The 20,689-nt window shown below is 37.4% G+C and overlaps 1 protein-coding gene across 2 annotated transcripts in view; it reads left to right on the top strand.

Moving 5' to 3' along the window:
• The window catches only part of Pard3b (par-3 family cell polarity regulator beta), a 971,067-nt gene that overhangs the window by 537,789 nt on the left and 412,589 nt on the right, over positions 1–20,689 (top strand). For both annotated transcript variants that reach the window (XM_042679102.1, XM_042679101.1), the window contains exons 12-13: positions 12,405–12,575; positions 17,112–17,244. In XM_042679102.1, coding sequence (XP_042535036.1) covers positions 12,405–12,575; positions 17,112–17,244 — 304 coding nt within the window. The remainder of the gene's footprint in view (positions 1–12,404; positions 12,576–17,111; positions 17,245–20,689) is intronic.

Below are 20,689 nucleotides of genomic sequence, written 5' to 3'. Positions count from 1 at the left end.
CACACATGGTTCCAGATGGAGATGATTTCTGTAGGCCCGAGCCCTCTGAAGCTCTCTTGGCAGGTGCAGGAAATATGTGGGCGAACAGATCTGAGGGTCAGGTTTCAGTTTTCATGTCGGGGTGGGCTTTTATTTCCTAGAGATAGTTCTACAAGCTCATCGTGATTAACATTCGTTTTTGCATCTTTTGTTTTTATTATTCCACTAAGATTTTCTCTCAGTCTGTAAGAGTTGAGCCTGAAAATTCACAAACAGAAAAAGAAATGTAAAACACAAATTGACATTATAGGCCACTCTGTGGGAAAATTTGCTTTAAGAATGAAAGCCCATAATGACTGTAGTGTAAATTGGAGGTCATTTGTCATATTTTATACACTTGAAGATAACCATATAACCACAATGCATATTTGCTATTGAGCACTTCGAGCAGTATATCTATTTCCAGGAAAAGGGAATCGTGAGCCTACCCTTTTACAATGGAGTAAGCCAGATGAATATAATTATTAACATAATATAACAGTTAATGGGATGTGTGTGTGTTCAAGTCCAGCTTCATCATTTGTTACCTATGTGACACCATGACCATTTTCTCATCTGCAGGGAGTAATACTTGCTTCATAGGAGCCTAATTTTGAAATAATACAATGTGGCAAATGGAAGAGGGAAATATGTTTGTACTCCATTCTTAAAATTTTCCAAGTAGGGGCTGGAAAGGTGGCTCAGTGATAGAGTGCTTGCCTTGCATGCATGAGGCCATGGGTTCGATTCATCAGCACCATATAAGCAGAAAAAGCCGGAAGTGGTGCTGTGGCTCAAGTGGTAGAGTACTCGCCTTGAAATGAAGAGCTGAGGGACAGCACCCAGGTCCAGAGTTCAGGCCCCACAACCATCAAAAAATAAAATAAAATAATCTGAGTATTGATAGTGTCTGCCCTTTCCTAAGTCCAGGCCCTGAAGTCCTACTTAGACTTTACAGGAATACCATGGGCTTGGTTGAAGTCTTTGTCTTCTCTTAAACTTACCACTGTTTTTCAACCTAGACATTGAGCTAATATCTTGCTTTTAGAAAATGAGAGGAATGCAATGTGGATAGACTATCCTTCAGTCTACTCCGTGGGTCAGTTAATGTTTTTCACATAGGTTGTAAAAATGAGGTAATCTATATCCACACTCATTTTTCCCCATGGCTCTTGCCACTCCTGGTGGTGGTGCTGGCTCTGATTCAGGCTGCTTGGTGTCATTATCACATTGTAGGTATACATGCTCGTCACCAAGCTAAGTACTTCATCTGGGTTTTCTAATTTTGTTTTTCATATTTGTGTCATTTAATCAAAGGAGAAATTGCACATGACATCAACACAACTTCTACAGAAGTCAGATACCAAGGAATTGTTTTATATGAAATTGGACTCCAGAGCCTGTGTTCCAACATTGCTGTGCACCAAGGGCTCTTTTATACTATCATCCATCATGCTCCTAGCAAGCAGAGCCTTTTGCCCCAGAATGGTCTTGTATCATGTTTGCCCTCCTTAGCTACACCAACTAAACACACCATATTTGAGGATGAATCTTCAGTCTTATTTGTGGATACAGACTTGATAATATTCTTCTTATTCCCAATGACAAGTCTATTTGCAGAATTTACTCCAAGTAAAATTGAAACTGAGATGACTTTTGGAAATTAAAAGCAAATATCTTTGCCTTTTTATGAGCAATAACTTAAGCTCCAGCAGATATTGGCGAGGGGCTAAATATGTATATCTATGTTTATGTAAGTGAGTGTCTCCTTACCTAAGCAGTTTCTAATGGTCCTGTTTCTTGCAGAAAGATTTCACTTTCCATTTATGTAAATTTCTTTCCTGACACTACTCTGCTGAGTCAGACAATCACACCATTAAAAACCACTGGACAGCATATTTATAGCTGATCTTAAACAGTAAGAAGCATCAATCATGAATTTAGCCTTGTTGTGAATGTTGAGTATCCATTTGTCTTGTTTACCTTTTGCAATGCAAAGGATAGAGGCCTAAGTTTTCCTCACAAGAAAACTGATTCACAGTGTTTATGTTTGGGTGTAGGGGAGGAGGAATAGGAGGGGTGACTGTCTTTCTTAGAGTTCAATAATCCACTGTTAACTCCTTAGAAAATTGCCACCTGTTCTATGATTCTGGATGATGTGTTACAAAAATTGTTTTGAGACTTTGTTCCTGTCCCTGTTGAGGAGATACAAATGTAACAGAGTGCAATACCCCCAGGGCTCAGGGGAGATAAGCCTTGGGAACATGCACCTTACCATCTGGCCCTAGTTTTTACCCAATATCAACAAAATAATCTTTCTACCAGAGCACAATTTTTTTTTCTCCTAACCTTTCATACCACTAATTGGTTCTCAAGGTGTTTTCCCTTAAGGGATAGTGGATTGTTGAACACTAAACTACTTTGAAAAGTATGACCAAATTCTTCCTGTGGAGTCAGCGTGGTATATTCTTCTGGGGCTCCCAGTGGTACAGCACAAGTAGGCTACCCTCCAGATATAAAACCCCCAAATGTCCTGAGTCTCACTGAGTGCTTGTCTTCCTTTCCTGCTTCCATCACAGGCCACTGCTTTCTGTCATTTCATCCTTATTTGAGCTATAACTAATGGAGATGTGGATTTTTATTTATAATTAAGAACTTCCAGGTGCTCTAGGTTCCCTTAGACACAACGGAGATCCTGACCTATTCTACAGGAAAATTGAACTAATTTTTATTAGAATTAGGCAAATGCTTAATATCTCTTAATATTTGACTTTCAGGTTGCATATGAAGAATGAGTACCCATAAACTTGCTTATATTTTTCATGCAACTTTAAACAGATATGACTCTTTGTGGACAGCTGTGAGCTATCTATGTGTGCCAGGCCATTTCAGGGACCAAGCATCATGACCATGAAAAACATAGTGCTCCTTTTCTTGGACTAAGGATGAGAATATGCTCACATAGTCACATCTGTTATGTACTTCTAGTTCTACTTACCTAAAATGGCCTCTAGAAACAAAATACATCAGATACATGTGTTAATTTTTCCACAGTGGAGAGCTATGACTGGATTGAAGTTTACATGTCCTTGAGGATGATTTTCTAAAATTTCACTTTTTGTGAAATGTGGTATTGTTGCTATTACATAAGAAAGAATTACTGTCTTCGTTCTGGTTAGGAAATTTCTTGAGAAAATATTACCCTTTCCTAGGTCCTTGTATTCGCACAAAAGTAACACAAATAAAGTCTCTGTGGACACTTTGAAGATCTTAGAATCTTTTATATTCATTTGATAAGCAGTTTGAATTCTTAAGTTCAGTGGTTTCTCTTTGTTTTGACTTATTGAGCTGACTTAGCAAAAATAATTTTATATGTATTGCTTGTTCTCATTTAAACTGCTTATTTTCCTAGATAAATCACTATTAAAAAACTAATAAGGCAGGAATAGTGATTTTAAATACTTAATTAAAAAAATTAATCCCCAACTTTAAGCTTTAAGTATTATAAAAGCATACAAAGAATAAAAATCCCAAGGTGCTTGGTATGCTAGCTCTAGGAGACATTTTGTATTCAAGAATACTGATTATAGGAGTAAAATGTATCTTATTGAAACCCTGAGATAATAAGATAAAAATTAAAGTTTGAAGGAAGTTTTTGCTAAGGGGAGACAATGTCACATATCAGGTAGATAGATTATTCAAGGACTCAGAAAGAATGAATTTAAGAATGTTCTGTAAAAAATTAATTAACCCTGTTTGTGCTTAATAAATACTACTTCATGATGATGAAATTAAATGAAAAAAAATGCCTGCTATGGCTAATTGCAAATGTATGCACTAAGAATATGAAATAGACATGATTTAAGTTATTTCATTCTTGTTTGCTTAGGAAATTTGGGATGATTCTTCTGAAAGATGCAGGTTTTCATAATTTATACTATTTAGCAGTAGATAAAAATAATTTTAACAAATACAGGAATTCTCAATATTTTAAATTATGGAACTGAATTGGAGTGGGGGGGAACACTCCTAGCTATAAATCTCCAAGAACAAGTCAGCTGATCGTGAATCTCGTGTTTTGTATTAGGGAGCATTTAACAGCATCCAAAACGCTGAACAGGAGTCTGGTTAGAGTTCCCAGTGTGAGCAATTTCCACCTCCATCTCTGCCACTATCTATAAATCATATGGTGTATCTATAATTAATGACTCTAGAAGAAGATAAAAGGGACAGCTTTTTAAGGAACACTAATGTTAAATGATTTCTTCAATTCTCCATTTTTCTTAAAATTGATAATGTTTTCTACTGATAGAGGAACTCTGAGGGTCTTAGCTGGTAGTCCAGTCTTCCATCAGAGGGAAAAGCTTGAATGATGCTAACAGCTTAGTTTGTGAATGGAGCCATTGCAAATCCTTACCTGAAAGAAGCCAAACATATTTCATTCCCAACCACAAAAATGTGATAGATTTTATAAGCAACTAAAAGTGGGAACTTTTTCTAGAAATTTATAATCACCCTGTAAAAATGTTACCTTTACAAAAAAGAAATCTAAATTAAATATAAGAAATATACAAATTTAATCAATTTCATTTTTATAAAAAAAATTCATTTTTATGAAAAGCCAATTTGTACAATTGGACTTATCATTTATGAATTTGTACAGTAGGAACAACTTTATAAAAATCCACTATTTCACTCACCAGGTACCAGTGGCTCATGCCTGTAATCCTTGCTCCTCAGGAGGCTGAGTCTAAGAATCACAGTCCAAAACCAGCCCAGGCAGAAAAGTCTGAGAATATTATCTCCAGTAAACAACCAAAAAGAAGAATCTGGAAGCTAAGCTCTGGCTCAAGTGATAGAGCCTTTGAATAAAAAGAAGCTCAGGGATAGCACCCAGACCCTGATATCAAGCCCCAGGATGGACATCACACACACACACACACACACACACACACACACACACACACACACACTGCAATATAAACTTTCATCACTTTTCTTTCCATTTTTATCACGTATGCATTTTTATTTCCGATCTAGAAATGCAAATAAATATATACTGCGATGAATAAAATTTTGAAATGTATCATTTTGACTTATATTTTGAGTGTCATAATTGGGCTTGAAAAAATAAGTTCATAACCTTACTGAAAATGATATAGGCCTTCACACTGATATGCTATAGTGACAGTGCCTTTGCTTGAAAATATTAACTCCCTAGTGTAGTTTAGGGGTCCATGTATTGGAGTTTCGGAGTCCATGAAGGTACAACTAATGAAACCAGTGAGAAAAGGGACTCAATGTGAGGCCTTCAGGTCATAGAGGGTGTGCCTGAAAGGGAATATAGCTTCTGGATTCTTCCTCATATTTTGTTTTGCTTCTGGGCTATGAGATGTGTGGTTTTGCTCTACCACACGCTCTAATCTAAATCTTCCCTAGTCTAAAAGCAACAGGGCCAATGATCATAGACTGAAACCTACAGAACTATGAGCCAAAACAAATCTTCCCTCTGTATCTGTTGATTACCTAAGTTGTGTGTTTGTTATAGCAATAGAAAACCAACATAGTTTTCTGTTAAATGCAATATTCATTTTCTTGTGATGAATGCTTGCATTTTACATGCTGAATTTACATTATGGCCAAAGTTTTATTCTAGTCATTCTGGTGTGGAATTATTTTTATATTGATTGATTAAGAAATCTGAAAAAATAGAGAACCTCTAAGTATAGTGTATCAAAACAAACAAGTAAATAAATGACATAATACATTTTAAAAAGTTGGAAAGTTCTCTGAAATTGGGTAGGCATTCTTGCAGGATGTTCCTGACTCATCTATAACACGTATGCCTTAACAAGCTTTTATTTTTTAATCTGGTTTTCTAGGCCAAAGTAAATTAAGAGTAGCAAATCAGGAAGGCAATAGGAAGAGATGGAGAGGAAACTAAAATGACAGGAAACAGAAAAAATGTAAAACAAGCACAGAATGTTATTACCGCATCATAAGCCATTGAATATTTGTAATGATTTCAAGTCAGGCCTTCTCCTGCTTCCTGCTGAGAAAATTGTAAGGTTCAGTATGGCTACAGTTGCAATATCTTTATGTATGTCTCATATTTTTTTCCAGGAGCTTTAAATGAAAAGAATTACTCTACAGTTTGAAAGCATTATATCAGAATGGTTTTGATTATGTATGTACTGATACTCTTAAAAAAATCCTTCAGTTACCTTAAAAATGTTTTAACTCACAGATGATAGGCTTCAGTATTGAAGTGTTTTTGCTATGTAGAAATGGAATGAGGTTCTTAAGATGATAACTGAGTTAAATAAATAGATTTCAAATTTGATGATGGCTAAATAAATGGAAATAGAGCCAGTGTACAGAGAGTAATCAAGTTTCACTTACAGAGTTATGAAAGGTCTCTGAATATGGGCTGCCTATCAAAGGCCAACTCAGATTCATGAATCTCTCATAGGTATGACCTGTAAATTAAATACTTTGTTCATTGTAGATGAAACTTACACCAGGTCCAAAGCATCTAATGGGAAGATTGGTCAAGTGACTCACTTTAACAAGAACTTTGTTGAGCCTGTACTGTGAGTTAGACAAAATACAATAGGCTAGAAACAGAAAACTTTAAATTTACTTGTTTTATGGTCTAGGATGCTAATAACGTAATAAATTAGATATATAAACAACTCTAATGTGATAAAGGCGTTGACTGACAAATATGAGAAGTATCATGGGTGTTATGAGGGACAGTCAATTCTGCTGGAGAGAAAAATGTAAAGGCAAAGCAATGCTGAGCCTTGCTGTGAAGGACTAGCAGTTACTCACAGGTGCGCAGGAATGTAAGGAATATTCAGACAAAAGGAAGAATGTGGGCACGGGTGCATGTACCAGAATGCAGTGTTGATCTTGGTCAATAGTCCTGTCCTTTGGGAAGCAGGACCCTCTTTGTATAAGAAATGATGTTAGGACATATGATGTAAAATAAGCACTAGTGTAAGTGCGTGCTATGCCATGAGAATATAGACACCTCTGGTGTTGCCAGCTTCCATTTTTCCCTCTTTATATTAGAAGGTGTACTTTAAAAACATCTTGATTTATTCACCATTGCTCTGGTTAGACTTAAATAATTCAATCTAGACTGCAGTTTTTCTCTAGGTTGATTTGGCTTCTTGTTGTTGTTTTTTTTTTTTTTTCCAAAAAACAAATACAATAGGCAGCTGTCCTATAGTGATTTTAGAGTCTTGAAAAGATTTCAATGGCAACTCCCTCTTACTTAGCTACTCCCTTGCCCAGAGTTCCCTTGCTCTAGGGATTGTGTCTGCTCTTTAGCCTGAAGTCAGGCCTTGGGACTTTGGTCCCTGGGTGTTAATAATATCCCAGGAGGCCTTACCAAGGTCCCTGTTAGAACCATGCATAGGCAGGAGCCAACATGTGGTCATGATTAATCCTCTCAACACCCTAAACTAATGCAGACTGGCCTTGGGCCCCAGCCAGCTATCCCTTGAAAGCCCAGACCACTTCCCCATGCTTCTCTCATATTTTGCAGATGCCAGTTTTTTGCCTTGGCTTTCTTACTCTCTCCCCCACTCTATGATCATTAGAACTTTAGTAGTGGTGCTTAAGACAAAATGTCCAATGAAGGCACATCAAGTCATGAAGTGTCACTAATTTGTGGAAGAGGCAGTACTCAGCTATCACTGACTGTCAAGGACTGGTTATAAGTTCACAAGATTCCCTGGAAGTCATCGCTGTGTTTCAAGGCACAGGAAATGTCCTGCAACTTACATGACAGCCACTCACTACAAAGAATTATATGGCCCAGCTATGCAGCATTGGTGAAACTGTGGTGTTAATATATGCCTTATGGGTCTAAGAACCTATAAAGGTTAAGGATACCGAAGTGATTGAAAATTCAGACTCCAGAATAATCCAAACCTAGTAGTTTAAATTGGCTCATAGGAACAGATCACAATTGATTTAACCTCTCTGGTGTCAATTTTTTCATTTATAAAATGGGGATAATAGTTTCAAATGCCTAAAGTTGTTGCCAGGGTTAATCTCTTATTCTGTGAAAGATTTTTTTCTATTTTTAAGTATGATTTTATTGTAAAAATAGTGTACAGAGGGGTTTCAGTTACATGAGTAAGGTAATGAGTGTGTATCCTATCGAGTGTTACCTCCTCCTTTGTTTATCCCCTACCATCCCTTCCCTCCTCATCTCCCCAATTCCTCCCTTCCCTCCACCAAGTTATAACCCCTGTTTTTACTGTATTACTGTATTTGATGTTGGTGGCTTGCATCTTGTATATATATTTTTCTAATTTGGGGAGGGGAAGGGAAATAACAAAATGCTGAAATAAGGATACAGGTTGAGCCATTGTAACAATGAGATGTACAAGACACTATGTTGAAAACAATCTTTTCCATTCTTTATCTAGAAGCTCATCTGCTTCAGTATCTTTTGAGTCAGTTTCTAGAGAATTATGAAGTTTTGGAGGAGTTACATTGCCTTGTTTTACCCATATGTCTTATATTTCTGTTGGGTGATTTGTGCATCTATTGGGATGGATAGCTTTTACACTTTTTTAAAAATACGTTTTTTTATTGTAAAAATACTGTACAGAGGGGTTACAGTTACATGAGCAAGGTAATGAGCATATTTCCTATCAAGCATTGTTACCTCCTCCTTTGTTTTTCCCCTCCCATCCCTTCCATCCCATGTCCACAACTACCCACCCCCCCACCCCAGCTTAAACTGCAAAGTTCGTTTTTCAACATAGTGTTTTGGACATGTCACTGTTACAATAGGTCAACCTGTATCCCTATTTAAGCATTTTGTTTTTTTCCCTTCCCCTCCCCAAACTAGAGAAGTGTATATACAAGATGCAGAGCACTGACATCAAATACGGTGAAAACAGGGGTTATAACTTGGTGGGGGAAGGGAGGAGTTGGGTAGGCGGGGAGGGAAGGGATGGTAGGGGATAAGTGCAATGACTATACAGAGTGGAAACATTTTAAATAATGGCTACTACTATTTTGTATGCCCTTAAACACCTTTACAACTGTGATTTTAGAAGCATAATAGGTATATGCCCTTACCCTCAGAAATAAGAAGAGCTAGCTGTCAAGTTACCGAGTTTATCTGAGGTAAGTTTTTATATCTCTTGCATAGTGGGAGGTAGTGTTTACAACACAGTTATTGGGAAAAACGAGTAGGAAAAAAGTATTGGAAACATTTGTACAAGGAATGGCTTATATTAGGTGTTCAGAAGAAGATAGGATATGTAATGCTCCATGACTTCTCTGTCTGGATTTCAAGTAGTGTTCTCTTCAAGAAGACATCTGAGATATATTGCCCTCTCTGGTTTTGAAAGTCTTGCCTCCTTAAAACATTACCCCTGTGGGGTCATTGTTATCTATGAAGACAGACTGGTCTAATTAATAAGATCATTGTTGCCTTAAGGACTTAGACCAATTCTATGCCAACTCTGACCTTAATGGGTGGAGCAAGTCCTAATATATGGACATGCCTTCACTTAATAGGTGTTAGATAAATGGTTCCTTGGCCTCTTTGGGCATTATATTATTCATCCATAAATGGATGACCCCTACGGACCCTTTCAGCTCTAAATTCTGTGATTATATTCTAAATGTTAGGACAACATGGTGCTTACTGGCATCACCATTAATGAAATTACCCATCATTTGTCTTACAAATAAAAAGTACACACTAAGTGTGTGTGGCTTCTTTATCTCACCCACAACTCTCTAGTGACACGTGATAAATGTGAATGTCTCCGGAAAAAAAAATTCTAGCTGCTCTGGGGTGACTTGAATTTTCTTTCCTTTTTTTTTTTTTTTTTTGACCTACTTATAGTAAACATATCCTACTTGAATATAATTCTATAAGCTTGAAACTTAGGATGCACTTGAAAATAAAAAAATGTGTTTTAATACCTGTTGATTCCATAAGAAAAAAAATGTTCTTCTCACATTTTATTTGAGGTCTACCAGTTCACCCTGACCTTGATTTTACTTCAGAGTCAAGGCTCACAATAGGTGGGAATCTCACTCAGACTTCATTCCCCTTGCTCCCTTTCAATCTTTATCTTGCTACTTCTTGTCATCATGGATGAAGCATCCCAGACTATGCCTCTACCCACATGGACACTGGATCTCACTTCCTGTTAGTTACCAGCTTGAGGATCCCTGCTTCCTCCTCCTCTTTCACAGCCTTCCAGCCACTCCTCAAGGTTTATAGCACAGTAATCCTATTTCCATTCATGATTAAATAGAATAATTTCTCCAGTCATGCCTCACTGGACCAGGGCAAAATATTAAAGTTGTTTTGTTTTATTTCATTTTATGGGGCTTTATTCATATTTTTTTCCTTGTGTCCTCATGGAAATGTTGTTAAGAGGAAAGATTTCTATCTTGATCATTAGCCTTTCCTGTAAATCTCATTTCCAGACTTGCTCCAAATTAGGGTAAAAGTTAAGTGAAGTGGGAAAACAAGAGAGACATTAGGGACATTATGCTGTGTCAAAGCAGTCCACTTCAATAATTTGCCTCTGTGAATTTGCACCATTGTCTTGCCTTGCCTTGCCAGGTCAGTTTCACCCTCCAGTGGGCAGGGACCCTTGTGGGTGGCCAACACCCCACCCAGCAGGTGACAGGCATTACAGCCCTGCAAGAGCATTAGCTGTACAGAACAACAGCAGGTTCTCTCTCTCTTTCCCCCTCCCCCTCCCTTGTTCCTCCCTCTCCTCCCTCCTCTCTCTCTCTCTCTCTCTCTCTCTCTCTCTCTCTCTCTCTCTCCTTTCTCCCTGTAATCAGCAGAGGGACTTTCTCTAGCCATCTGCTGTTGTGCTGGTCCAAGTTTATCAGCCTGTCCACAGATTGCTCTCCTAAGGCTGTATGGTTTGTTTCTATTGTTTACTGTATGCTTGATTTTCTCATTTCTCCAGATTTTATTCTGTTAGTTTGAACATAGGTTTCATATATTTCTCACTACAGAATCCTACATTTGTTCTTCTTTAACTTCTTGTTGTACAACTGTACTCGAGAGCAGGGGTGAAAGGGACCTATAGTCAAGATACTGATGAACCAAGTCCATCGAATCTAAACTTAAGTTTGTCTGACTTCTTGTGGTTACCTAGGGCAAGTTGCAATACTTCTCTATTTCATTTCATTTATTTATTTCCTTACTTACTTAGGTAAAATGTTTATACAAACACAAATCGTCTCAAATTCTTGGGTTATATGAGAATTCCTAGAGACAGTTATTGAAAGAATTCTCTGGAAAGACAAACTGCTGTAAACACCTACTGATATTTCTGTTAAGTGTATTAACAGCAGCAGCCTAATAATATTCCTAATGGTGTCTGTACTAGATGGAATAACTTTCCACCTGGGTAGATAACAGGTAGAGAGTATATCCCCAGTCTACCTGTCAACATGTTAAGTCTCTTTATTCCTAAGCTGCCTAGTTAGCAGATAGGTGTCCCCAGGTTCTCTGCTTAGCAAAAAGGACACCCTAGCTTATTAACTACTGCTGGGAGGGACGTCTGGCTGAAGATGATTAGAGCCTAGAAAAGTGATGAGGACCAGAGTCTGTACCACCTATTCCCATAAAGGGATTCTTTGTGCTGTGTTGCACACATTGTCCCTTCTACTTGATGCTGAGGGGGGAAAGTACTTATCAGCCAGAGCTTCCCTGGAAATAGCTTGACAAGTCCCTTTGTCACGCTTTTCTGCAGGAAGATATCAAGGCAAATTGGTCCTTCACTACACATCTCTGTGTTCTTTTTGCAGACTAGCAGGCTAGCGACTTATTCTTGTGTTAGAGGAAATTACATGAGAATTTTTTAAGTGACATTTAATAGAGCTAGCAACAATATCCAGGAGACACATGACTACTGACAAGCCCGCGACTTTGAAGCATGATGTTTCTCAGTGCCTGAAAACACAAGCCCTCTCTCATCCGGAGAGATGTGACTACCTCCTCTTCTTTATAAAAACTCTTTCCCTTGAGAGAACATGTTCCCTGCCAAAGAAAATGGCAGAACCAAACTAGCATAGTATGTTTGCCACAAAAAAGAGTAAAAGACATAATACAAATACAAATGTCTAAGGTTTCTAAAAATATTCCTTCATATGACTCATTATTGTTAGGATTTGTGACTGTTTGATAAGCTCCAGAACCTTTTACTGCTATGGAAAATAAATCATTCTTAATAGCTGAGGTATTTCTCTCTCTCTCTTTCTCTCATTTTTATACTTGAACTTTTCTCTCAAACAGCTCCATGTCATCACCATGCTTTCTTGTTTGTTTGTTTGTTTCCTGCTTCACACCATTTATCTTTCCTCTGCCTTAGGATGGTCGTCTGCGAATGAATGACCAGCTGATTGCAGTTAATGGGGAAGCTCTTCTGGGAAAGTCCAACCATGAGGCTATGGAAACACTTAGACGATCAATGTCCATGGAGGGAAACATACGAGGGATGACCCAGTTGGTGATTCTAAGGCGGCCAGAGAAACAAATGGAGGTGATGCACATCTTGATTTACATAAGCAAATGGCTACCAGAATGTACAAACTTCCCTGACTCATAGCAATTCTTCAGTTGGGAGATTTTGTCTGAGATGGGTTCTGATAGATACATCAGAACCTGAGGTGATTGTATACTTTAGGTATTACTAGAATATATAAATATGTGTATATGAAGTAAGGTATTTATCAAATGTACCAGGCCCGTATTTTCCTTTATTATTCCTCCAAAAATTCCTAGAGCTCGAGACTTGTGCATAAACATCTGTATGTACTTGTTAGTTGATATCCTAGTAATGTCCACACCTTACAGAGTTCCTGACCAGACATGTACAATATTTAATTTGAAGATCATTTAATACAGTCAGCACTCTATATTCTCCCTGATAATTTGCAGAGAGGTAACAGAAATTTGAAACTTAATGAAGTTGAAATTTGATCCATTGAGCAAGCTTCTTGCTTCATATTAAATAGGTAGAAGTCTTATTTTTAAAAATATTTTATCATGATTTCTGTATAGACTTTATAATGTTAATAATATTCCCACTTAAGGAGGCTGCAATGCTTGGTAAGAAATGTATGCATTATCCTGCCCATGTAATTGTAACCCCTCTGTACAGTATGTTCTCAAATAAAATAAAATTAAATTAAAAAAAATAATAATATTCCCACTTATACACGATGTGTAAACATAAAATAATCTTGATTGCTCATATCCCTAAACATTACACTTTTATAAAATTCTAAATGTAAAGTGTTCTTCAAACATTATTTTCCCTTACATATGAAAAATAGTTATGAAATGTTCCTAACAATTACTTTAGGAAAAAATAAAATGAAGAAAAAGTTAATGGTAGTAAACCCTATGGAAAATGTCAGTGAATCTCACTATCATATCCAGATTTTTTAAGGCCAAAATATGTTTGTGTAATATAATAGTATGCAAAATAAAACAATGCTATTAATAGTATTAATATGAAATATTTGTAAATTGAACTTAAAATTTAAAAATGGAAAGATTAAATAGTGGGTAGTGGTGAGACCCTTATGGTTAAAAACTTGCCTCTGAAATTCTGGATTACTAGAGTAAAAAATCCTAAATTTCAGGCTGGGAAGGTAGCTCAGGGATAGAGTGCTTGCCTTGCATGCATGAGGCCCTGGGTTCAATTCCTTAGCACCACATAAGCAGAAAAAGCCAGAAGTGGCTCTATGGCTCAAGTGGTAGAGCACTAGCCTTGAGCTGAAGACTTGAGGACAGCGCCTAGGCCCAGAGTTCAGGCCCCATGACTGACAAAAAAAAAAAAATCCTAAGTTTACCATTTTCTGGTTATGGAACTATATATGTATGTAAGTGCCCAGTATGTGTCCATGACCAATGTTGTTTCTCCTCCCCGCCCCCCTCTTTGTTCATTTCCACCCCCTCCTTTGTTCATTAATGTATCTTCATTTTGCAGCACTTAACTGATACATAATAAGTGTGTTGAATAAAAGAGAACATTACATCTGAAAACAGATTTACTTCATCTGAAAGAGCAGGTCTTGAGAGATGAAATAATAAACTCTCTTACTTGTTACTATTATCAGTGATTGAAAAGAGTAACTGTACCTTTTACACTTTCCTTTACATAACCTTTTAGATCTTAAATAAATGTAAATTGGCCAATTACTGTAGACTATATATAATGAAGAAGCTCATTTTCAACGTTTGCATTTGGTTAAGTGACAGAATCTTCTATGAATACTTAATGGGTTTCCCTTACATACATACTTTAAATGCCCTTATTTACTGCTTTCTACCATGAAAGAAGGGGCTCCATCAGGCTCTTAGAGCCCCTGAATTCCATAGAACTCACTTATTAGACAAGATGGACGGCGGGCCTTGGTCATCCCTCCTAGGAATCTGCATATTAGCACTCCCTTATGATTTCATTTAACAAAACACCTGAACTAATAGAAAAAAATGGAAGACCACTTCTCCAGAGAAGCATACACATGTGAAGAACAAAAGAGAAAAGAAAGAAATGGATATGGTTGAAAAGACTTAGCTATACCCATGCCTCCCCTTTTCCTAATTTCACACATGTAAACACATGGATGGATGGATGCTAGTGGTTAAATGCAATATGTTAGCTCCTAGAACACTTTACCACCCACCAGTGTCTGCTTCTTTTCAGATATTTCATCTTAATTCCTACAGTCTAGAGTGGATGCACATTGCTCCATCAGAAGAAAGTATTAACTTTCAGTTTGTTGCTCATCCTCAGAAGTGTCTTGCTAATACAGTTCACTGGGGAATCGATTAGGAATAGGAAGTGGGGCAAAAAGCAATTTTTATGAGGACATTTAAACAAGATCCATTTTCTTTCCCTAATATTTACAAGCTTTCCATGGGGAACAAGTAGGCACTTGACTCTCAGCTATTGAGAATCTCTGTGGTACCCTGAAGATTAAAGAGCATTATTTCATATAAAGACAGCAGCCTCAACTACAGCTTATCTTTATTAAATTTGAAAAAAATGCAGCTATTTGATCTCCCAAATCTGTGTTTTACTGTGTCAGAGCATATGTTGTGTGCTCCTGCTTTTTGTGTATTCTCCCATGGAGCAGCAATTGCTTCCACTACAAATTAAAAGAAAAAGAAAATACATCTATACCTAAAAAGGTCTCAGCACTATTCAGGCATTCGGGCAAATCAATTAGTTAGATTTGGCAAGAACAACACAGTGGCTGCTTGAGCCTTATATTGATATTTAAAAAATTGAAGAAGCTACTTAAGAAAAGTCAAAATATAAAAAAGTTGCTGGGTTCCTCCCCCCCCCCACATTACCCAGTTATACAAAATCAGTAAACAGTTTTGATGAGATCTTCATGAAGAATACATAACAAGCCCTTGATTGAATCAGAATCATTTTAAACAGAAGAATGTTTTTCAAAGGATGAGCTTGAGGTTCAATTGTAATTCTATTTGAGCCTAGAGACCTGGTATTAAAAAATGGGTTATGACCTGGTTTTGTTTTTCCCTCTCCCCAAAACATTTTCCTCTCTGTTGCCAGCCCATCTTGGTAGAGACAGAATATGTTTAAAAATCCATTATATTTTTTATTGGCTAGGACACTAATGGAGGGCTCCATGACAGCTCTATTTTACAGGCTGAATACTTTAATTAGGCTGCTTACTGATCAGTTGTTGGGATATTGATTGTGTCATTTATCAAAGAGCCGGGAGAGCAGAAAAAAAATTTTCTTGTTGTTCTTGTTGCTATTGTTAAATGAAGATCCTGTGGGCCATTGCAATTCAAGTCCTCCTCCTGTGTGCTGCCATTTCTACTTTTCCCTCCAAGTGAAGGCACGGGTTCCCCCATACCTGACCGGGTTTTACTAGCATTGAGGAGCAACAAATAAACACCTTGGGTATGAGAGAAATGTTATCCCTTCACGGAAAAGGAAAGGCCCTTCTACAGTGAAAACATTTTAATTGTAAAGCCTGCAGAAATGGAGTGGTTAAGATATGTTGTTTTGCTAGACACTGAATTTTTGTAACTAAGAAGGAAATAATATAAATCAAATGTATTACTTTAGCCAAATGCTTTCCCAGAGCAAAGTGCTTTGGGAATCAGAGCTGTGTTCTTGTTTGTGACATGTTCTTCTCACCAATGGTCAAGGGAACAGCTATGAAATGACTTCCAAATCATTTACTTCCTTGAAATCTGTTAGGGAAAACAAATAATATGAACAAGAGCAAACCCCAGTTCTCCTCTATGGCATAATCCTCTTGGAAAAAAAAAATAGCTAGAGTTCTCTGTAATTGGCTGCCTCCTAGTACCTCTTCAGCACCTGGGGAAGATGGTTTGTGTGGTGTTATTCCGGATACAGCAGTTTGAAGAAAACTGTGAATTTGTTTACAGACTGTCACAATCCAAGCACAAAGGGGAGAAATATGGGGAGGGGGGGTGGCGGGGAGGAAGAAAAGAGAATCTCAGGAGAACCACTGTCTGGCATTGTCAAAGCAGTTTGTTTTAGCTCCTGGCCAAAGATCTGGTGTGGGACACACTCTCAACATTTTTGTGGCAAAATTGCTTGGGCTTGGACTTGTCCTAGAGCTCAGGACTTAGCTGGGAGGGAGAGGGGAGGGGGAGGGGAGAGGGAGAGAGGAGCCAGCTGGTTGGCACAGAGACACCCTTGGCATGAACTGCATTCTTCTATTGACACTGCCACAAGCTGTACTCCCAGATGGAAGAAAATGTGAAAGAAGCCAGTTGTAAGTGGGGGAAGGAATAATAAAGTTAATCCTCTTTTGTGTTGGCTATCAGCACCCCTAATCCTTAACACTACAATGTCAGTAGGTTTTTTATTATTATTATTTCATATTCAAAGATGTTTTAACTGATAGGGCCATTTTGATTTTCCACAGTTGAAGAGTACCTGCTGGATACTCTTGAAAGATGATTCATATATCGATCATTCTATCACTTATCATTTAACCAAGCTGGAACCTATTTTTAAAAAGCAAATGTAATTTTTATTTGTCTCCCATAGGAGTTTGCAGAGTGTGGAGCACTGCCCAAGCCATGCTTTGAGAACTGTCAAAACGCTCTCAGCCCCTCCAGGAGAAACGATGGTAGTCTATTACATCCATTTGGCACTTACAGTCTACAAGATAAACAGAAAGGTAAGAGTCTATCTGCTTTCATCCATTGTAAAAGTAGTAAGGAAACCCAAAAGTGCCTTTTCATTTATTTTTTTTAAATGGGACAAAGAGGATTTAATTAGACTAAGTGCAGACACTCTTACTGAGAATCACCAGCGCTGAGAGGAGGGTGGCAGAGCTGACTCAGAACCTGTGAATCATATTCCTGGCAAGGTCTCCCGTTTAAGTGACAGTTTCTATGCTCGCTGCCCCAAACATGGAGGGTTACACATAAAACAAACCATGACTAGAGAATCAAAGATGGCAAACTGTTCGTTGCTTAAAGATCTTTTAATATTGAAAGTTACCAAGTATATCTAAATGTGTTTATGCTTATATTAGACTAGGGCTCCCAGATTTATGCTTGATTGTAAAACAAATGTAGTCTATAGTCAAATACCATAACTTGAATCCATAGTGTAGGAAGATGTTTCTGTTTTTGTCTTCCTTTCTCTTATTGTTGGCTATGAAGCACAGTTCTCAGAAATAAATCCACATGTTTAAAAAAATCTCTAGGTTTTCTTTACTATTTTCCAAAAACTACTTCTACTTCAGGTTACCAGGAAAAGTATTTAATCTCCCTGTATCTACTTTCTCTAGTAACTTTCGTTTCTTACATTGCAAAGCAATGCATACATATTCATTGTAGAACATTTAGAGAAAAGCAATAAAATGAAAATTTAATATTACTCATACTTCTATCTATCAAAGCTCTCAATCAATAATATTTTATGTGTATCTTTCAAGTCTTGTACATGCAAATATGTACACATAAAATGAAATTAAAAGTGAAATGTACTATATATAATGTTAAAGAAGTTTCTGTTTTAATCAATAGTCCATTATGAACGTCATACCAAACTGAATATTGTAGTTTCTCATTCAATATGGCACAGTCTTCTATTAAGTGGAGGTAGCTACAAATACTATGTTATTATTCACTTACATTTGGGATGCTTTGAAGGTGTTACAAAATTTAGCTGCATGGGAACAAGTTCCAAATAGGTCCAATCTTACTTTGTCAGAATGGATTTGTAAGTCTGAGATTGTTCTGTCATTCAGTTATTCCATCTGAAAGGGAGGATGTTTGTTTATTTTCTTCTTCTGGATCCCTCCATTTTAGCCACAGAGGTAGCCACAGCTGTTCCCATTTATTAAGTGTTTGCTGGCTACTATGTACCAGGTTAATCAATAGATGCGCACAAAGTGGGTAATATAATTATCTTACTTTATATATGAAGAAATAGAAGATCAGTGGGAGTAATTTACCCAGGATGGTGTACTGGATACACAGAGGGCCTAGACTTAATTCCTATCTTCTGTCTTATCCTAAGCCACAGCTCAAGCTCTGACACACATTGGTCCTCTGAAACTATTGATATTGTCCCACCTCCTTCTACCAATGCCTCTTAGGTGCAGACTTTCCTTTGTATCCACATATAGAAATACTCAGCATATCTTTGTCACCTTCAAGAACTTAAACTTGGACATGTGAGGGAAGAAGTCAGTGAGACTTGAACTCAGGGCCTTACTCTTGCTAGCCATGGCTCTACAAGTGAGCTACAACTCATGCACTTTTTTGCACGGATTATTTTTAAAGTAGGCTCCTGATTCCTGAATTGATATAGGCCTGGAGCAAAATACGAGTATTTTGAGTCTCGCCTCATAACTGGGATGGCAGATATGTACTGCCCAAACCAGCTTCTTCCACCGAGATGGAGTCTTGAAGATGTCCTGGCCTCTCCTGAAGCCTACATCCACCTGATCTCAACTTGCATGCAGCAAGGATGACAGGTGTAAGCCAGCGAAAGTCTTCTTGACAGAACAAGATCTTCTTCTAAGACCTACAGTCTTAATAGCCACACAATCAAGAAGAAACAGGTCTTCTACAACATATAACAACCTTCTTTCTACTATGCCCATGTTAAGATCTCAAACATGGACATCTACATTAAGATATAATAATGTGTTTGGCATTCAGTTCTCAAGCAACATGTTTTCAGTGACTGAGTTGAGGGTTTCATTGCTAATTTTATCAGTGCCATCCAAAAATACTTGGGTCACGTTTACCCCTTTCTTGGTTCATTTTTATTACCTATGAAGAATCAATACTAAAGTGATAGTCATGAAAAAAATTTTTAGGAGATATTGTTGTACTCAAGGAAATAGAAGAATATCTCTAAAATAACATGGCAATCTTAAAAGAACTGTACAAATAGCCAAAGTATAAAGATACATATAGAAAATGAAATTTAAGTGATAAAATATACTTGAAGCACATGCTAAGGTAAAATGTAGCAATATAGCCAGGTGCTAGTGGATCGTGTCGGTATTCCTAATTACTCAGGAAGCTGAGATCTGGGAATTGTGGTTCAGACTGCCTGGGTAGGAAAATCCATGAGACTTATTTCCCATTAACTAATGAAACTATGTAAGTAGGCTTGTGGCTCAAGTAGTAGAGGGCTAAGCTTAAGCAACAAACAAACAAAAAACTAAGGGGCATTGCCCAACCCCTGAGTTCTAGTCCCAGTACCTATTCCCTGCTGTCCACCCAAATAGTTACAATATAATAAGGCTGCTAACCAAGTACACTGCAGTTAAAAATAATAATTAATTTAAAAATCAAAAGAAATTTCAAAGACTTTCTAATTTAAATATGTGTATTGTTCAGCTCAAATGAGGTGTGGAGAAGTTCCCAGTCAGTCCTGCATGATTGCCAATTGTATTTAGATGTTTGTGTGACTTGCTGAGTCTTTCTTCTTGTTTAAGTTTGACAAAATAAACCTCACAAAAAAGTGAGTGGTATCTAAATACAAGGGGAAAGTTATAACCATCCTCCCCAGGCAAAAAAGGATACAGAACTTGAGTAATTTAAGTGGCAACTGAGAGCATCATATTTGTTGAAAGATGGCATGTCTTTAACAGAAGTTGAATGGCATGGTTGGAACCATATAGTCATAGATACCAAGGATCTGCTCTGCTTTGGAGCTTCAATAGAGTGTTTATACTTTGTCCCTGTACTGAAAGAAAGTGTCCCTCAGGCACAAATGACCACAATCACTAGGAGATTTTTCTTACTCTCCCCCTCCTGAGCTATAGATCAAGACAGAACACCCTGGACACTACTAAAAATAAACATGCAGATCGCTACTTCCAAGGGACCTCCTTCCCTTTCTTTCTCATCTCAGTTCTCCAAGCTAGTAGTGTTGTTGTTTTTAATGTATTATGTGATTTTTTTGTTTCTTTTGTATGTTCTTCCCCCTATGGTATATCCCCTGTTGTCACTGTATTTGATTTTGGTACCTTGGTATTGTATATACATTTATCTGAATTAGGGAAGGGAAGGGGAGGGAAGGGGAACAACAAAATAGTGAGACAATGGGCAAGGGGGGAACCAATGCAACAGCGATATTCATAAGACAATATT

Source organism: Dipodomys spectabilis, unplaced genomic scaffold (genome assembly GCF_019054845.1).
Source record: "Dipodomys spectabilis isolate Male_0828 unplaced genomic scaffold, ASM1905484v1 ptg000051l, whole genome shotgun sequence".
NCBI classification, from domain to species: Eukaryota; Metazoa; Chordata; class Mammalia; order Rodentia; family Heteromyidae; genus Dipodomys; species Dipodomys spectabilis.
The sequence above is the reverse complement of the archived record's forward strand: the minus strand, read 5'-3'. Positions and strand labels throughout refer to the sequence as shown.